The sequence below is a fragment of the Coregonus clupeaformis genome, chromosome 16 (assembly GCF_020615455.1).
Source record: "Coregonus clupeaformis isolate EN_2021a chromosome 16, ASM2061545v1, whole genome shotgun sequence".
Classification (NCBI taxonomy): domain Eukaryota; kingdom Metazoa; phylum Chordata; class Actinopteri; order Salmoniformes; family Salmonidae; genus Coregonus; species Coregonus clupeaformis.
The window spans coordinates 10,655,990-10,674,677 of NC_059207.1; the positions used below are offsets into that span (position 1 = coordinate 10,655,990).

General features: G+C 43.0%; 1 protein-coding gene across 2 annotated transcripts in view; it reads left to right on the forward strand.

Annotated features, from left to right (window-relative positions):
• LOC121584416 (MAP kinase-activated protein kinase 5) overlaps window positions 1-18,272 on the forward strand; it is a 28,453-nt gene extending 10,181 nt beyond the window's left edge. The window contains exons 5-15 of one of the 2 annotated variants that reach the window (XM_041900278.2): window positions 6,042-6,150; window positions 6,364-6,453; window positions 6,693-6,788; window positions 6,892-6,972; window positions 8,552-8,739; window positions 8,925-9,045; window positions 9,552-9,682; window positions 13,422-13,537; window positions 13,666-13,770; window positions 14,113-14,177; window positions 16,563-18,272. In XM_041900278.2, coding sequence (XP_041756212.2) covers window positions 6,042-6,150; window positions 6,364-6,453; window positions 6,693-6,788; window positions 6,892-6,972; window positions 8,552-8,739; window positions 8,925-9,045; window positions 9,552-9,682; window positions 13,422-13,537; window positions 13,666-13,770; window positions 14,113-14,177; window positions 16,563-16,625 — 1,165 coding nt within the window. In that variant the 3' untranslated portion in view covers window positions 16,626-18,272. The remainder of the gene's footprint in view (window positions 1-6,041; window positions 6,151-6,363; window positions 6,454-6,692; window positions 6,789-6,891; window positions 6,973-8,551; window positions 8,740-8,924; window positions 9,046-9,551; window positions 9,683-13,421; window positions 13,538-13,665; window positions 13,771-14,112; window positions 14,178-16,562) is intronic. The other variant, XM_041900279.2, reaches the window with a different exon arrangement.
• Window positions 18,273-18,688: the final 416 nt, after the last annotated feature.

Sequence of the window (18,688 nt, forward strand, 5' to 3'; positions counted from 1 at the left end):
TGCAGGATTTTTATCCATGATGGTGTAGTGTGTTACTAATGGTTTTCTTTGAGACTGTGGTCCCAGCTCTCTTCAGGTCATTGACCAGGTCCTGCCATGTAGTTCTGGGCTGATCCCTCACCTTCCTCATGATCATTGATGCCCCACGAGGTGAGATCTTGCATGGAGCCCCAGACTGAGGGTGATTGACTGTCATCTTGAACTTCTTCCATTTTCTAATAATTGCGCCAACAGTTGTTGCCTTCTCACCAAGCTGCTTGCCTATTGTCCTGTAGCCCATCCCAGCCTTGTGCAGGTCTACAATTGTATCCCTGATGTCCTTACACAGCTCTCTGGTCTTGGCCATTGTAGAGAGGTTGGAGTCTGTTTGATTGAGTGTGTGGACAGGTGTCTTTTATACAGGTAAAGAGTTCAAACGGGTGCAGTTAATACAGGTAATGAGTGGTGAACAGGAGGGCTTCTTAAAGAAAAACTAACAGGTCTGTGAGAGCCGGAATTCTTACTGGTTGGTAGGTGATCAAATACTTATGTCATGCAATAAAATGCAAATTAATTACATAAATCATACAATGTGATTTTCTGGATTTTTGTTTTAGATTCCGTCTCTCACAGTTGAAGTGTACCTATGATAAAAATTACAGACCTCTACATACTTTGTAAGTAGGAAAACCTGCAAAATCGGCAGTGTATCAAATACTTGTTCTCCCCACTGTCTATATATTCATCCCCCTTGGCGTTTTTCCTATTTTGTTGCATTACAACCTGTAATTTAAATAGATTTTTATTTGGATTTCATGTAATGGACATACACAAAATAGTCCAAATTTAGTGAAGTGAAATGAAAAAAATAACTTGTTTTAAAAAAGTTCTAAAAAATAAATAACGGAGAAGTGGTGCGTGCATATGTATTCACCCCCTTTGCTATGAAGCCCCTAAATAAGATCTGGTGCAACCAATTACCTTCAGAAGTCACATAATTAGTTAAATAAAGTGGTGGTGGTGGCAGCATCATGCTGTAGGGATGTTTTTCATCGGCAGGGACTGGGTAACTGGTCAGAATTGAAGGAATGATGGATGGTGCTAAATACAGGGAAATTGTGATCGATATGTAGTTGTCCCTGATTGCACTGACTTTGCTCACAGCTGCTTGTTTGAATAAGTGTACTTACTGTGATCAAGATGTGCTTGTCCCACTGGCTATCCTAAGTTGAATGCACCAATTTGTAAGTCGCTCTGGATAAGAGCGTCTGCTAAATGACTTAAATGTTAAATGTAAATTCTTGAGGGAAACCTGTTTCAGTCTTCCAGAGATTTGAGACTGGGACGGAGATTCACCTTCCAGCAGGACAATGACACTAAGCATACTGCTAAAGCAACACTTGAGTGGTTTAAGGGGAAATGTTTAAATGTCTTGGAATAGCCAAGTCAAAGCCCAGACCTCAATCCAATTGAGAATCTGTGGTATGACTGAAAGATTGCTATACACCAGCGGAACCCATCCAACTTGAAGGAGCTGGAGCAGTTTTGCCTTGAAGAATGGGCAAAAATCCCAGTGGCTAGATGTGCCAAGCTTATAGACACCCCAAGAGACTTGCAGCTGTAATTGCTGCAAAAGGTGGCTCTACAAAGTATTGACTTTGGGGGGGGTGAATAGTTATGCACGCTCAAGTTCCGTTTTTTGTCTTTATTTCTTGTTTGTTTCACAATAAAAAAATATTTTGCATCTTCAAAGTGGTAGGCATGTTGTGTAAATCAAATGATACAAACCCCCCAAAAATCAATTTTAATTCCAGGTTGTAAGGCAACAAAATAGGAAAAATGCCAAGGGGGGTGAATACTTTTGCAAGCCACTGTATGTACACTACTAGTCAAAAGTCTTTGGACACACCTACTCATTCAAGGGTTTTTCTTTATTATTACTTTTTTTTTTACATTGTTGAATAACAGTGAAGACATCAAAACTATGAAATAACACATGGAATCATGTAGTAACCAAAAAAGTGTTAAACAAATCAAACTATTTTATATTTCAGATTCTTCAAATAGCCACCATTTGCCTTGACAGCTTTGCATAGTCTTGGCATTCTCTCAACTAGCTTCATTCGGTAGTCACCTGGAATGCATTTCAATTAACAGGTGTGCCTTCTTAAAAGTTAATTTGTTAAATTTCTTTACTTCTTAATGCATTTGAGCCAATCAGTTGTGTTGTGACAAGTAATGGTGGTATACAGAAGATAGCCCTATTTGGTAAAAGACCAAGTCCATAATATGGCAAGAACAGCTCAAATAAATAATCAAAGAGAAACAACAGTCCATCATTACTTTAAGACTTGAAGGTCAGTCAATACGGAACATTAAGAACTTTTAAAGTTTCTTCAAGTGCAGTCGCAAAAACCAAGCGCTATGATGAAACTGGCTCTCATGAGAACCACCACAGGAATGGAAGATCGAGAGTTACCTCTGCCGCAGAGGATAAGTTCATTAGAGTTACCAGCCTCAGAAATTACAGTCCAAATAAATGCTTCAGAGTTCAAGTAACAGACACATCTCAACATCAACTGTTCCGAGGGGACTGTGTGAATCAGGCCTTCATGGTCGAATTGCTGCAAAGAAACCACTACTAAAGGACCCCAATAAGAAGAGACCTGCTTGGGCCAAGAAACACTAGCAATGGACATTAGACCGGTGGAAATTTGTCCTTTTGGTCTGGAGTCCAAATTTGAGATTTTTGGTTCCAACCGCCGTGTCTTTGTGAGACGCGGTGTGGGTGAACGGATGATCTCTGCATGTGTAGTTCCCACCGTAAAGCATGGAGGAGGAGGTGTTATGGTTTGGGGGTGCTTTGCTGGTGACACTGTTTGTGATTTATTTAGAATTCAAGGCACACTTAACCAGCATGGCTACCACTGCATTCTGCAGCGATACGCCATCCCATCTGGTTTGGGCTTAGTGGGACTATTATTTGTTTTTCAACAGGACAATGACCCAACACACCTCCAGGCTGTGTAAGGGCTATTTGACCAAAAAGGAGAGTGATGGAGTGCTGCATCAGATGACCTGGCCTCCACAATCCCCCGACCTCAACCCAATTGAGATGGTTTGGGATGAGTTGGACGGCAGAGTGAAGGAAAAGCAGCCAACAAGTGCTCAGCATATGTGGGAACTCCTTCAAGACTGTTGGAAAAGTATTCCAGGTGAAGCTGGTTGAGAGAATGCCAAGAGTGTGCAAAGCTGTCATCAAGGCAAAGGGTGGCTATTTGAACAATCTCAAATATAAAATATATTTTGATTTGTGTAACACTTTTTTTGTCACTACATGATTCCATATGTGTTATTTCATAGTTCTGATGTCTTCACTATTATTCTACAATGTAGAAAATATTAAAAATAAAGAAAAACCCTGGAATGAGTAGGTGTCAACTTTTGACTGGTAGTGTGTGTCTGTAGGTACAGAGTCAGAGTACCACTGTATGAGCATAATACCCATAAAACTAGTATTTTTTTAAAATCTGAGAGTAAATATAGCCAACTATATTGATGTCACCTTGTCTGAGAGAGATTTACATGGTTATCAAAATGTCATGCCAGGGTAAGCCTATACGAAACACAGCCCTTATTTTAAGTGTTTCTAAAATCCCCTATGGGAAAAATGAATTGCGGAAAAAAGATTGGAACCATTTCCCTGTTTGACCGCTTGGTTTTATGGGTATTATGACACCTCCACTGTGGGGCTCTATTCCTGTTAGGCTGAGAGATGATGTGGAAGTAATATGGCTACAGGTTCATCTGCCTCACCTAAAGCCTATTCTCAAAGGAAGTTGCTATAGACCACTGAGTGCTAAAAGTCAGTATTTGGACTGATTGTGAAATGCTTGATTTAATGAATGTGATATCAACAGAGGTATGTTTTCTGGGTGACCTAAGTATTGACTGGTTGTCATCAAGCTCTCCACTCAAAAAGAAGCTTCAAGCTGTAACCTGAACCAGATTGCAGGCATCGGTTATCAGTCAACCTACCAGGGTATTTACAAACCGAAAATAAACTAAATCATCCACGTGTAATGACCACGTCTTTACTAATGCTGCAGAAATCTGCTCTAAAGCAGTATCCACACCCATCGGATGTAATGATCAGAATATAATAGCCATATCTAGAAAAACCAAAGTTCCAAAGACTGGACCTAAAATTGGGTACAACCTGATGCCGCACTTGAAGCATTTATGAAATTGCTTCTTCCGGTTGCTGATAGGCGTGCGCCCATCAAGAAACTTGTTAGAAGTGCCAAATCCCCATGATAGATAATTAATTGAAAAACTGTATGGCTGAGGGGATGAGGCAAAGGGTATAGCAAATGTCTGACAACACAGCAAATTGGCAAACATACAGTAAATTGAGAACACGTAACTAAACAAAAATAAACTAAATTATGGAACACAATGATATAAAGAGTGATGGTAAAACATCTCTGGAGTACCTTAAATGAAATTCTATGCGAACTTGGCTTGTTCATGACAAAACCCTTTATTGCCAACCACTTTAATACATTTTATTGTTGACAAAATTTGCAAAAATAGGCATGACATACCAATCACAAACGCTGAGCCTTATTCATGCATATTGGACCAAATAATGGAAGACGAGCACTAGTCCAGCTATCCCTAAACCTCATCTAGACCTATTATTGAATGATGTGGCGATTTGAGCAAGTTGAGGAGATTAAACTGCTGGGTGCAACCCCTGATGGCAAGCTGTCATGTTCAAAACATATAGATAGACTCAATGGTTGCTAAAATGGGAAGAGGTCTGTCCATGATATGGCGTTGCTTTGCTTTCTTGACATCCCAATCAACCAGACAGGACCTACAGACCCTAGTTTTGTCTCACCTGGACTACTGCCCAGTTGTGTGGTCATGTGCGGCAACGAAGGACCGACATATTGCACTTGGATGTACACGGAGGGCCAATGTCAATGACATGCATGTCAATCTCTCCTGGCTCAAAGTTGAGGAGAGATTGACTGCATCGCTATTGGTCTTCGTGCGAGGTGTTGTGTTGAAGGTACCGAACTGTCTGTTCAAGCAGTTGGCACACAGTTCGGACACTAATCGATACCACACAAGACATGCAACCAGAGGTCTCTTCACAGTCCCCAGGTCCAGAACAGAGGTTGGAAAACGCACAGTATTAAATAGAGCCCTGACTACATGGAACTCTCTGCCACCCCAGGTAACTCAAGCTAGCAATAAAAACGGATTCAAAAACCAGATAAAGGAACACCTTACGGCACGACGGAGACTGTGCAGAGACAGACATTTATGTATTGTATTTTGCATTAAGTATTGTATTTTTTAAAATGTATTACACGTATTTCTATATTTTTGTATGCATGTATGTTTTAGTTTTAAAAAATTACCCCTTTATCTCCCCAATTACGTGGTATCCAATTGTCCCATCGCTGCAACTCCCGTACGGACACGGGAGAGGCGAAGGTTGAGAGCCGTGTGTCCTCCGAAACACAACCCAACCGAGCGGCACTGCTTCTTGACACAATGCCCCCTTAACCCGGAAGCCAGCCGTACCAATGTGTTGGAGGAAACATCGTACACCTGGCGACCGTGTCAGCGTGCACTGTGCCCGGCCCGCCACAGGAGTCGCTGGTGCGCGATGGGACAAGAACATCCCTGCCGGCCAAACCCTCCCCTAACCTGGATGACGCTGGGCCAATTGTGCGCCGCCCCATGGGTCTCCCGGTCGCGGCCGGCTGCGACAGAGCCTGGACTCGAACCAGGATCTCTAGTGGCACAGAAGTATTGTTTTACGTAGTGTTATGTTTTTTATGTATTTGTGTTTTGTTTCCTGTGGGGCCCCAGGAAGAGGAGCCGCTGCCTTGGCAGCAGCTAATTGGGGATCCTAATAAAATACTACTAACTAATGTAACAAACAAACTAAAGCTTTACCCCGGATTTGAGTAGATGAAAACTGTTTACCTCAATCATTCCTTTCTTGTCTACATCTCTTTTGGTCTTTCCCTCTGTGTCAGAGCGAGGTTGCTGATCGTCATGGAGATGATGGAGGGAGGCGAGCTGTTCCACAGGATCAGTCAGCACAAACACTTCACAGAGAAGATGGCCAGCCAGGTCACTAAACAGGTACACCTTCTGCCTGCCTAGTGAAAACACAAGTGCTGCATCCCAAATGGCACCATATTCCCTACAGTACATACTGAACTAGTTTCAAACAGGGCAAATTCCTCCAGATTGCTGCTCCTCCTCCCAGGTTTCCTAATGAACACATACTTTAATAACATTACTTTCTGATGTAGTTGAGCCTCTCTGTCTGTGTTTTCTTTTATCATCCGTCAGATCGGCCGGGCGCTGGAACACTGTCACTCACTGAATATTGCACACCGAGACCTGAAACCAGAGAACCTGCTCTTCAAGGATAACTCCCTGGTGAGGAAATGGATGGGCTGACTGAAGCACACACACGGACCTGCACACACACACACACACACACACACTCTCACATACACACACACACACACTCTCACACACTGCTCTTACTACAGGTGTCTAGTAATAGGCTGAAATGAGCATGTTGCAAGAGGAGAATCCCTTAACCTGCTACGAAAATTCCTATTTGAGATTGATCATGTGCTCATCCCTCTTTCTGGTCTGTTATCTCGTTCAAGGATGCACCGGTGAAGTTGTGCGATTTTGGATTTGCCAAAATCGACCAGGGGGACTTGATGACCCCACAGTTCACACCTTACTACGTTGCACCTCAGGTAAGGATGGGTGCTCTCCTCAGATCTGAAAGCAGGTTGGGGAGTGTTCTATAGACATTTTTGATGAAATAGTTCAATCAGTCTTCTTCTCCTCTCACTCTAGGTACTTGAGGCTCAAAGGCGACACCAGAAGGAAAAGTCTGGAATAATACCTACCTCACCCACCCCCTACACTTATAACAAGGTGAGCCACTACCCCCCCACACACACACACACACACATTTTAGCAAATTAATTTTTAAAGAAACCTGAAAATATCACATTTGCATAAGTATTCAGACCCTTTACTCAGTACTTTGTTGACGCACCTTTGGCAGCGATTACAGCCTCGAGTCTTCTTGGGTATGACGCTACAAGCTTGGCACACCTGTATTTGGGGAGTTTCTCCCATTCTTCTCTGCAGATCCCCTCAAGCTCTGTCAGGCTGCACAGCTATTTTCAGGTGTCTCCAGAGATGTTTGACCGGGTTCAAGTCCGGGCTCTGGCTGGGTCACTCAAGGACATTCAGAGACTTGTCCCGAAGCCACTCCTGCATTTTCTTGGCTGTGTGCTAAGGGTCGTTGTCCTGTTGGAAGGTGAACCTTCGCCCCAGTCTGAGGTCCTGAGCAGGTTTTCATCAAGGATCTCTCTGTACCTTGTACCGTTCATCATTCCCTCGCTCTTGACTAGTCTCCCAGTCCCTGCCACTAAAAAACATCCCCACAGCATGATGCTGCCACCACCATGCTTCACCGTAGGGATGTTGCCAGGTTTCCTCCAGACGTCACGCTTGGCATTCAGGCCAAAGAGTTCAGTCTTGGTTTCATCAGACCAGAGAATCTTGTTTTATCATGGTCTGAGAGTCCTTTAGGTGCCTTGGGTTAAACTCCAAGTGGGCTGTCATGTGCCTTTTACTGAGGAGTGGCTTCCATCTGGCCACTCTACCATAAAGGCCTGATTGGTGGAGTGCTGCAGAGATGGTTGTCCTTCTGGAAGGTTCTCCCATCTCCACAGAGGAACTCTGGAGCTCTGTCAGAGTGGCCATTGGGTTCTTAGTCACCTCCCAGACCAAGGCCCTTCTTCCCTGATTGCTCAGATTGGCCGGGTGGCCAGCTCTAGGAATGGTCTTGATGGTTCCAAACGTCTTCCATTTAAGAATGATGGAGGCCACTGTGTTCTTGGGGACGTTCAATGCTGCAGAAATGTTTTGGTACCCTTCCCCAGATCTGTGCCTCGACACAATCCTGTCTCGGAGCTCTACGGATAATTCCTTCGACCTCATGGCTTGGTTTTTGCTCTGACATGCACTGTCAACTGTGGGACCTTATATAGACAGGTGTATGCGCCTTTCCAAATCATGTCCAATTAATTGAATTTACCACAGGTGGACTCCAAGTTGTAGAAACATCTCAAGGATGATCGATGGAAACAGGATGCATCTGAGCTCAATTACAAGTCGCATAGCAACGAGTCTGAATACTTATGTAAATAAGATATTTCCTTTTTTTTATATATATATATATACATTTGCAAAGATTTCTAAAAACCTGTTTTGGCTTTGACATTATGGGGTATTGTGTGTAGATTATAACAAGGAGACCCACTACTACCCCCCCATTCCATGGATTGCCAAAAATATCTTGCCAGCATCTTTCCACATTATGCAACATATTTCCACTAAGGACATCTGTGTTTGTAGGGTTGTGTCGCACTAACTCCTATCCTTTCTCTCCCTCTCCCTCCCTATGACCTGGCTCGTTCACTGTCCCTTGCTGTGCGTGCAGAGCTGTGACCTGTGGTCCATTGGGGTGATCATCTACGTGATGCTGTGTGGCTACCCTCCCTTCTACTCCAAGCACCACAGCCGCACCATCCCCAAGGACATGCGCAAGAAGATCATGACTGCCAGCTTCGACTTCCCCGAAGACGAATGGAGCCAGATCTCTGAGATGGCCAAGGACATTGTCCGCAAGTACGTCCCTACAGCAGGCCTTACTGTGTGTGTGCTAACACGATGGCATGGTTCACGAGTGATGTTTGTCAGGCAAAATCAATTTGGACTGCCAAACCGGTGCTTTAGTCATGCTGTATTCTTTTGGATTGAGTGAGGATTGTTAGAAGAATCTGTTTCACTAACATTACTCCCTCCCTCTGTAGGCTGCTGAAGGTGAAGCCTGAGGAGAGGCTGACCATCGAGGGGGTTCTGGAGCACCCCTGGCTGAACTGCACAGAGGCGCTGGACAACGTGCTGCCCTCCGCCCAGATGATGATGGACAAGGTGGGCCTGGATGGATAGACTGGGATGGATAGCATTTATGTAATACTTTCTTTTCCGTCAGTCTCAAAGCGCTTTAGATAGACCCAGTCATACTTACTACAGGACTGCAGACAAAACCTTTGCTGCCTTAAAGGGATACTTCAGGATTTTAGCAATGAGGCCCTTTATCTACTTCCCCAGAGTCAGATGAACTCGTGGATACCATTTTTGTCTCTGCGTGCAGTTTGAAGGAAGTTGCTAACTAGCGCAATTGCTAACTAGCGCTAGCAGATACCATAGACTTCGAGTCATTGCGCTAACACTAGTTAGCATTGACTCGCGAAACTACCTCTAACTTTGTTCATACTGGACGCAGACATTAAAATGGTGTCCACAAGTTCATCTGACTCTGGGGAAGTAGTAGGATCATTGCCAAAATCCTGAGGTAACCCTTTAATAGCAATGTTCAGGGTGTAACATTTTGCCATGTGACCCTTCCTCCTTCCCTCTCTCCCTCCCTCTGCCAGGCGGTGGTAGCAGGGATCCAGCAGGCCCATGCTGAACAGTTGGCTAACATGAGGATACAGGACCTTACCGTCAGCCTCAAGCCACTCAACTCCGTCAATAACCCCATCCTGAGGAAAAGGAAGCTCCTAGGGTCTGTCTGTCTTGTTAAATGTCTCGGTCTCTCTATTTTGTAGTTGGTTAGAATCTGCTTTACATTGTCTGGCTGTCACCTCTATAGCTCTATAGTGGAGAGGGACTTTCTGCTGAGAACAGCACTGCTAAACCGAATGTGTGTTGGTGTCTGGTATATGTTTCTCCTGTGTGTTGGTGTCTGGTATATGTTTCTCCTGTGTGTTGGTGTCTGGTATATGTTTCTCCTGTGTGTTGGTGTCTGGTCTATGTATCTCCTTTGTGTGTTGGTGTCTGTGTGTCCTGTGTGTGTTGGTGTCTGGTTATTGTTTTTCCTGTGTTGGTGTCTGGTATATGTATCTTCTGTGTGTGTTGGGGTGTGATATATGTACAGTGAGGGGGGGAAAAAGTATTTGATCCCCTGCTGATTTTGTACGTTTGCCCACAGACAAAGAAATGATCAGTCTATGATTTTAATGGTAGGTTTATTTGAACAGTGAGCGACAGAATAACAACAAAAAAATCCAGAATAACGCATGTCAAAAATGTTATAAATTGATTTGCATTTTAATGAGGGAAATAAGTATTTGACCCCTCTGCAAAACATGACTTAGTACTTGGTGGCAAAACCCTTGTTGGCAATCAGAGGTCAGATGTTTCTTGTAGTTGGCCACCAGGTTTGCACACATCTCAGGATGGATTTTGTCCCACTCCTCTTTGCAGATCTTCTCCGAGTCATTAAGGTTTCGAGGCTGACGTTTGGCAACTCGAACCTTCAGCTTCCTCCCCAGATTTTCTATGGGATTAAGGTCTGGAGACTGGCTAGGCCACTCCAGGACCTTAATGTGCTTCTTCTTGAGCCACTCCTTTGTTGCCTTGGCTGTGTGTTTTGGGTCATTGTCATGCTGGAATACCCATCCACGACCCATTTTCAATGCCCTGGCTGAGGGAAGGAGGTTCTCACCCAAGATTTGATGGTACATGGCCCCGTCCATCGTCCCTTTGATGCGGTGAAGTTGTCCTGTCCCCTTAGCAGAAAAACACCCCCAAAGCATAATGTTTCCACCTCCATGTTTGACGGTGGGGATGGTGTTCTTGGGGTCATAGGCAGCATTCCTCCTCCTCCAAACACGGCGAGTTGAGTCAAAGTGCTCCATTTTGGTCTCATCTGACCACAAGACTTTCACCCAGTTCTCCTCTGAATCATTCAGATGTTCATTGGCAAACTTCAGACGGGCATGTATATGTGCTTTCTTGAGCAGGGGGACCTTGCGGGCGCTGCAGGATTTCAGTCCTTCACGGCGTAGTGTGTTACCAATTGTTTTCTTGGTGACTATGGTCCTAGCTGCCTTGAGATCATTGACAAGATCCTCCCGTGTAGTTCTGGGCTGATTCCTCACCGTTCTCATGATCATTGCAACTCCACGAGGTGAGATCTTGCATGGAGCCCCAGGCCGAGGGAGATTTACAGTTATTTTGTGTTTCTTCCATTTGCGAATAATCGCACCAACTGTTGTCACCTTCTCACCAAGCTGCTTGGCGATGGTCTTGTAGCCCATTACAGCCTTGTGTAGGTCTACAATCTTGTCCTTGATATCCTTGGAGAGCTCTTTGGTCTTGGCCATGGTGGAGAGTTTGGAATCTGATTGATTGATTGCTTCTGTGGACAGGTGTCTTTTATACAGGTAACAAGCTGAGATTAGGAGCACTCCCATTAAGAGTGTGCTCCTAATCTCAGTTTGTTACCTGTATAAAAGACACCTGGGAGCCAGAAATCTTTCTGATTGAGAGGGGGTCAAATACTTATTTCCCTCATTAAAATGCAAATCAATTTATAAAATTTTTGACATGCATTTTTCTGGATTTTTTTGTTGTTATTCTGTCTCTAACTGTTCAAATAAACCTACCATTAAAATTATAGACTGATCATTTCTTTGTCAGTGGGCAAACGTACAAAATCAGCAGGGGTTCAAATATTTTTTCCCCTCGCTGTATATGTATCTCCTGTGTGTGTGGGTTGGTGTCTGGTATATGTATCTCCTGTGTGTGTGGGTTGGTGTCTGGTATATGTATCTCCTGTGTGTGTGGGTTGGTGTCTGGTAAATGTATCACCTGTGGGTTGGTGTCTGTTATACAGTTGAAGTCGGAAGTTTACATACACCATAGCCAAATACATTTAAACTCAGTTTTTCACAATTCCTGACATTTAATCCTAGTAAAAATGCCCTGTCTTAGGTCAGTTAGGATCACCACTTTATTTTAAGAATGTGAAATGTCAGAATAATAGTAGAGAGAATGATTTATTCCCAGTGGGTCAGAAGTTTACATACACTCAATTAGTATTTGGTAGCATTGCCTTTACATTGTTTAACTTGGGTCAAACATTTCGGGTAGCCTTCCACAAGCTTCCCACAATAAGTTGGGTGAATTTTGGCCCATTCCTCCTGACAGAGCTGGTGTAACTGAGTCAGGTTTGTAGGCCTCCTTGCTCGCACACGCTTTTTCAGTTCTGCCCACACATTTTCTATAGGATTGAGGTCAGGGCTTTGTGATGGCCACTCCAATACCTTGACTTTGTTGTCCTTAAGCCATTTTGCCACAACTTTGGAAGTATGCTTGGGGTCATTGTCCATTTGGAAGACCCATTTGCGACCAAGCTTTAACTTCCTGACTGATGTCTTGAGATGTTGCTTCAATATATCCACATAATTTTCCTTCCTCATGACGCCATCTATTTTGTGAAGTGCACCAGTCCCTCCTGCAGCCAAGCACCCCCACAGCATGATGCTGCCACCCCCGTGCTTCACGGTTGGGATGGTGTTCTTCGGCTTGCAAGCGACCCCCTTTTTCCTCCAAACATAGCAATGGTCATTATGGCTAAACGGTTCTATTTTTGTTTCATCAGACCAGAGGACATTTCTCCAAAAAGTACGATCTTTGTCCCATCTGCAGTTGCAAACCCGTACTCTGGGTTTTTTAAAGGCGGTTTTGGAGCAGTGGCTTCTTCCTTGCTGAGCGGCCTTTCAGGTTATGTCGATATAGGACTTGTTTTACTGTGGATATAGGAACTTTTGTACCTGTTTCCTCCAGCATCTTCACAAGGTGCTTTGCAGTTGTTCTGGGATTGATTTGCACTTTTCGCACCAAAGTACGTTAATCTCTAGGAGACAGAACATGTCTCCTTCCTGAGCGGTATGACGGCTGCGTGGTCCCATGGTGTTTATACTTGAGTACTATTGTTTGTACAGATGAACGTGGTACCTTCAGGCGTTTGGAAATTGCTCCCAAGGATGAACCATACTTGTGGAGGTCTACAATGTTTTTGTTCTTGGCTGATTTCTTTTGATTTTCCCATGATGTCAAGCAAAGAGGCACTGAGTTTGAAGGTAGGCCTTGAAATACATCCACAGGTACACCTCCAATTGACTCAAATGATGTCAATTAGCCTATCAGAAGCTTCTAAAGCCATGACATCATTTTCTGGAATTTTCCAAGCTGTTTAAAGGCACAGTCAACACATGTAAACTTCTGACCCATTGGAATTGTGATACAGTGAATTATAAGTGAAATAATCTCTGTAAACAATTGTAGGAAAAATTACTTGTCATGCACAAAGTAGATGTCCTAACCGACTTGCCAAAACTATAGTTTGTTAACAAGAAATTTGTGGAGTGGTTGAAAAACTAGTTTTAATGACTCCAACCTAAGTGTATGTAAACTTCCGACTTCAACTGTATGTATCTCCTGTGTGTGTGCTACAGCAGCAAGCAGAGTGACGGCTTCTTCATCCACGACCCAGAGAACGGCGGCGAGGACTCCAACGTGGCCCTGGAGAAACTACGAGACGTCATCGCTCAGTGTATCCTCCCACAGGCTGGTCAGTCCACACACAAACACACACACTTCACATCAACCAACACAGATGTACAACTCCCATTTAACAGGCATACATGCAGGCACACAGTGGGCATGGTGTAACTGTGTGTGTTTGGTTGTGTGTGTCAGGAGAGAATGAGGATGAGAAGCTGAATGAGGTGATGCATGAGGCGTGGCGTTTCAACCGGGACTGCAAACTACTGCGAGACGGGCTGCAGGGCCTCAGCTGGGACGGTAGGCATAACATACTGTATAAATACAGCATTCAATGCAGAGCAATGGCAGCTAGCACATACATCAACACTAATTACTGTGGGGAAAATCCCCTAATTAAAGGGAAATTCAAATTCATCAGTTAGTAACCTTTGCTTGCTCATAGTTGGTTAAAATCTGTCTCCGGATTATGTCATCGGAAACATTATTATTATTATTATTTTATAACTACAACACATAGAAACCCTCCGTTTTTCACATGTTGTGGTGGTGTTGGAGATTATGAATTTGATTGAAAAAGGGTGGCATTTTCATTTTAAATCTGGTTTTGGCCAACATTTAATTATTTGGTCTTCATTGTAGGACGGGCCTTTACTGACAAAGTGGATCGCTTGAAGTTGGCTGAAATAGTGAAACAGGCCATAGAGGTAAAGACACATTTACAAGACTGTCAGTAGCAAGTGCTGTCTTTCCTTTTGTATTGTTTATTATAACAGTTTTTAGCCAATGACTGTAAAGAGGCATTTTTATGCGAATTGACATGCTAAAACGATAGCATTTTTTCATGAACTCACTTGCAAGACTATTGTACGACTGTAGATATTCAAAAGAGGACTTGTTGGTACTATACTGTTTTTTTTATGAACAACTGCAAAGAACATACAATCCTTATATATATTTTAGTTTTTGCAAAAAAGAAAGAAAGATCTAGATATTTATTTTTTGTCTGTACCAACTGGGAGGGAATGTTTCCAAGCTGCTTGACCAGGATGTCCACAGTGATGTGTTTTAATCTCACTTGTTTTTATTTCATTTGATTCTTATTTCTTTACATTTTTTAACAAAGCTAAGAACTGTATTTATTTAACAAAGAAATCCTTATTTTTGACCATGAAGCCAGACGTTTGAGTCTGTCAGTTGAACAATAGAGGCTCTAAAGCAGACCGAGGAACTAGGTCTAAGCTCCGTTTCTCCACCCACTGGGTGGGTGGTTAGTGTCCCAGAGAGGGGTAGGGAGTTGGGCCCTCGGTGATAGTCTCCTGTGGGCAGGGGGCTCTTGTTTAGCTCCCAATGATTCACTGAGATTACTGCGGTTGTAACTTTAAAGCTGCTCTGCTCTCCAATCACTGAGAAAATATCGAAACAAGCTATTCAATCTACTGGATATCAGCAACAGTCAACTTTATTACATAAAGTGCAATAGTCATTTAGGGCATGTGCATAATTTGTACATATGTTGTATTTACATTCATATGCATACATATATAGTACCAGTCAAAAGTTTGGACACACCTACTCATTCTAGGGTTTTTCTTTATTTTGACTATTTTCTACATTGTAAAATAATAGTGAAGACATCAAAACTATGAAATAACACATATGGAATCCTGTAGTAACCAAAAAAGTGTTACACAAATCAAAATATATTTTATATTTGAGATTCTTCAAAGTAGCCACCCTTTGCCTTGATGACAGCTTTGCACACTCTTGGCACTCTCAACCAGCTTCACCTTGAATGCTTTTCCAACAGTCTTGAAGGAGTTCCCACATATGCTGAGCACTTGTTGGCTGCTTTTCCTTAACTCTGCTGTCCGACTCATCCCAAACCATCTCAATTGGGTTGAGGTCGGGACATTGTGGAGGTCATCTGATGGAGCATTTATCACTCTCCTTCTTGGTCAAATAGCCCTTACTCAGTCTGGAGGTGTGTTGGGTCATTGTCCTGTTGAAAAACAAATGATAGTCCCACTAAGCCCAAACCAGATGGGATGGCGTATCGCTACAGAATGCTGTGGTAGCCATGCTGGTTAAGTGTGCCTTCAATTCTAAATGAATCACAGAGAGTGTCACCAGCAAAGCACCATCACACCTCCTCCTCCATGCTTCACAGTGGGAACAACACATGCGGAGATCATCCGTTCACCCGCACCGCGTCTCACAAAGACACGGCGGTTTGAACCAAAAATCTCACATTTGGACTCCAGACCAAAGGACAGATTTCCACTTCTTCTTATTGGTGTCCTTTAGTAGTGGTTTCTTTGCAGCAATTGTCTGTTACTTGAACTCTGTGAAGCATTTATTTGGGCTGCAATTTCTGAGGCTGGTAACTCTAATGAACTTATCCTCTGCAGCAGAGGTAACTCTAGGTCTTCCATTCCTGTGGCGGTCCTCATGAGAGCCAGTTTCATAGCGCTTGTTGTTTTTTGCGACTGCACTTGAAGAAACTTTAAAAGTTCTTAATGTTCCGTATTGACTGTCCTTCATGTCTTAAAATTATGATGGACTGTCATTTCTCTTTGCTTATTTGAGCTGTTCTTTCCATAATATGGACTTGGTCTTTTACCAAATAGGGCTATCTTCTGTATAACCCCCCCTACCTTGTCACAACACAACTGATTGGCTCAAATGCATTAAGATGGAAAGAAATTCCACAAATTAACTTTTAATAAGGCACACCTGTTAATGGAATGCATTCCAGGTGACTACCTCATGCAGCTGGTTGAGAGAATGCCAAGAGTGTGCAAAGCTGTCAAAGGCAAAGGGTGGCTATTTGAATAATCTAAAATATATTTTGATTTGTTTAACACTTTTTTTTGGTTACTACATGATTCCATGTGTTATTTCATAGTTCTGATGTCTTCACTATTATTCTACAATGTAGAAAATAGTAAAAACAAAGAAAAACCCTGGAATGAGTAGGTGTGTCCAAACTTTTGACTGGTACTGTACATGTTCTATAATATGTATATGTATGTATGTAAAGTATTATTTATGACTAACATGGACCCTCCCTGTTTCTTCCTGTGGTAAAGAGTCCAGAGCTTAGAGATCACCAAACAAGACTGATCAAAAAAGAGGCAATGCAGGTTCTCTAATACAGTACTTGATTATTTGTATTTATGAAATTATATGTTTTCTTATTTAAACATTCTCAAATGTATACTACATTCTAACCTTACCATGGACTAAAGCCTTATTAGCCTTGCTTGCACATGAGGCGAATAACATTTATTTCCTAATTGTTTAGATTTTCTTCTAAATCGATGTGATGAATGCATCGACTCACTGTTTGTCCAAGATAGCATGTCCTCTCACATTCAAGTGTATTGAGCAAGGGTTGGTGAAATGTAAATGCATCTTTTCCCATTGTAAGACTGTTTTCCTAAATTCTTATTTGGTCAAAGCAATGACTGCACGCCTGTGTCTGTCTGTTTGGAGGCCTATCATGAATCAATGCTGAAGTTGTCCCCCAAACTGCTGCAACTTGAACGTGTCATGGCTGTTAACTGTTTCATGGCAATGCATAGCCTCCTAACTCAGGATAACAATGCATCCATAATCACAACCACAATAGAAATAACACTTGCTCATCTTCGTGTGAAAATACCCAATGATACAAAGTGTCTTCACCACACAAGATCAGGGCCTGTATTCATAAAGCATCAGTTTCCTCTGCCCTTATAATCTTTCATTATAATCTGATAGGCTAATCCGATCCTGATCAGCCCTCCTACACTTTATGAATACAGGCCCTGATGTCTAATCTGATCCTGATCAGCCCTCCTACGCTTTATGAATACAGGCCCTGATGTCTAATCTGATCCTGATCAGCCCTCCTACGCTTTATGAATACAGGCCCTGATGTCTAATCTGATCCTGATCAGCCCTCCTACGCTTTATGAATACAGGCCCTGATGTCTAATCTGATCCTGATCAGCCCTCCTACGCTTTATGAATACAGGCCCTGATGTCTAGACTGCTTTTATATTCTCCGCTGCTTGAGAAGAAGATCAATAGTGAGATTGAGAAAAGGTACAATTCTCCTTTCATTTACATTTTGTACATGAGCATATAGTCACCTGGAAGTGAGAACTTGAATAGCTCCTATTAGGTAGCTGGAGAGCATGCCTTGTCAGAGACTGTTGAAATAGTTCCTAGTACACATGATCCTAAGTCCATATCTGCAATAGATCCAGGCAGCACCTATACATGTTGACCTGTAGCCATGTCTGCATCTCAAATGGCACCCTATATAGTGCCCTACTTTTGGCCACTTCAAAACCTTGCGTGTGCTATTTATTACTAATCCTGCCTTCTCTGTTCGACGTTTTCTCCGGTTGTCTCCTATGTACATACATAAATGTATTTTTATCATCAATTGCACACAAGGTCCAACCGAAACATGACTTCTGCTATTAACCCAACCCCTCTGAATTGGAGAGGTCCAGGGGGGGGCTGCCACGTTGGGCGTCCAGGGAGGTGCTGTTGTGGGGGGTGGTGGGGTTTAACTACCTTGCTCAAGGGCAGAACAGATTTTTCACCATGTCGACTCGGGGATTCGAACTAGCAACCTTTCGGTTACTAGCCCAACCTCTCTTAACCTCTAGGCTACCTGCTGACTCCATCATGTAGGACCCGTACCTCAATCGGTATTCAGATTTTCCTTATTTTGTCCTCTGCCCTCTTGGGAATGTCATGAACATGTTGACTATTTGTATTAAATGAATTCTTTGCAACAGTAAGAAGCGTGTGTTATTCATGTCTCGGTGTTGCTATAGTGCATATATGCGTTCATCATTTCAGAGCAGCGCGCAACACATCCGTTTTAATCACGACCTCAACAACCCACTTAAAATATTGTTAGTCCACATTTGTCACACATCAAGGCTCATGTCTTGCTCTGCGATGGCTGTTTCTCTAACCATTTCTGATGTGTATTCTGTTTGATTTCCACACACAGCCTACTGTGTCGGTGGTAGCACTCTGCAGGAAACTATCCACATGTCTGTCATTAGCGAGGCACTCTTCACAGAGATGAGGGGAGCGGCAGATCATTTCTCCCTGATCTACATTGTTAATGACTCTCTGGAGTAGGTAGAACGCTAATACAGACAATTAGTCAATCCTTGGTGCATGCCCAACACTAATTACCAACGCT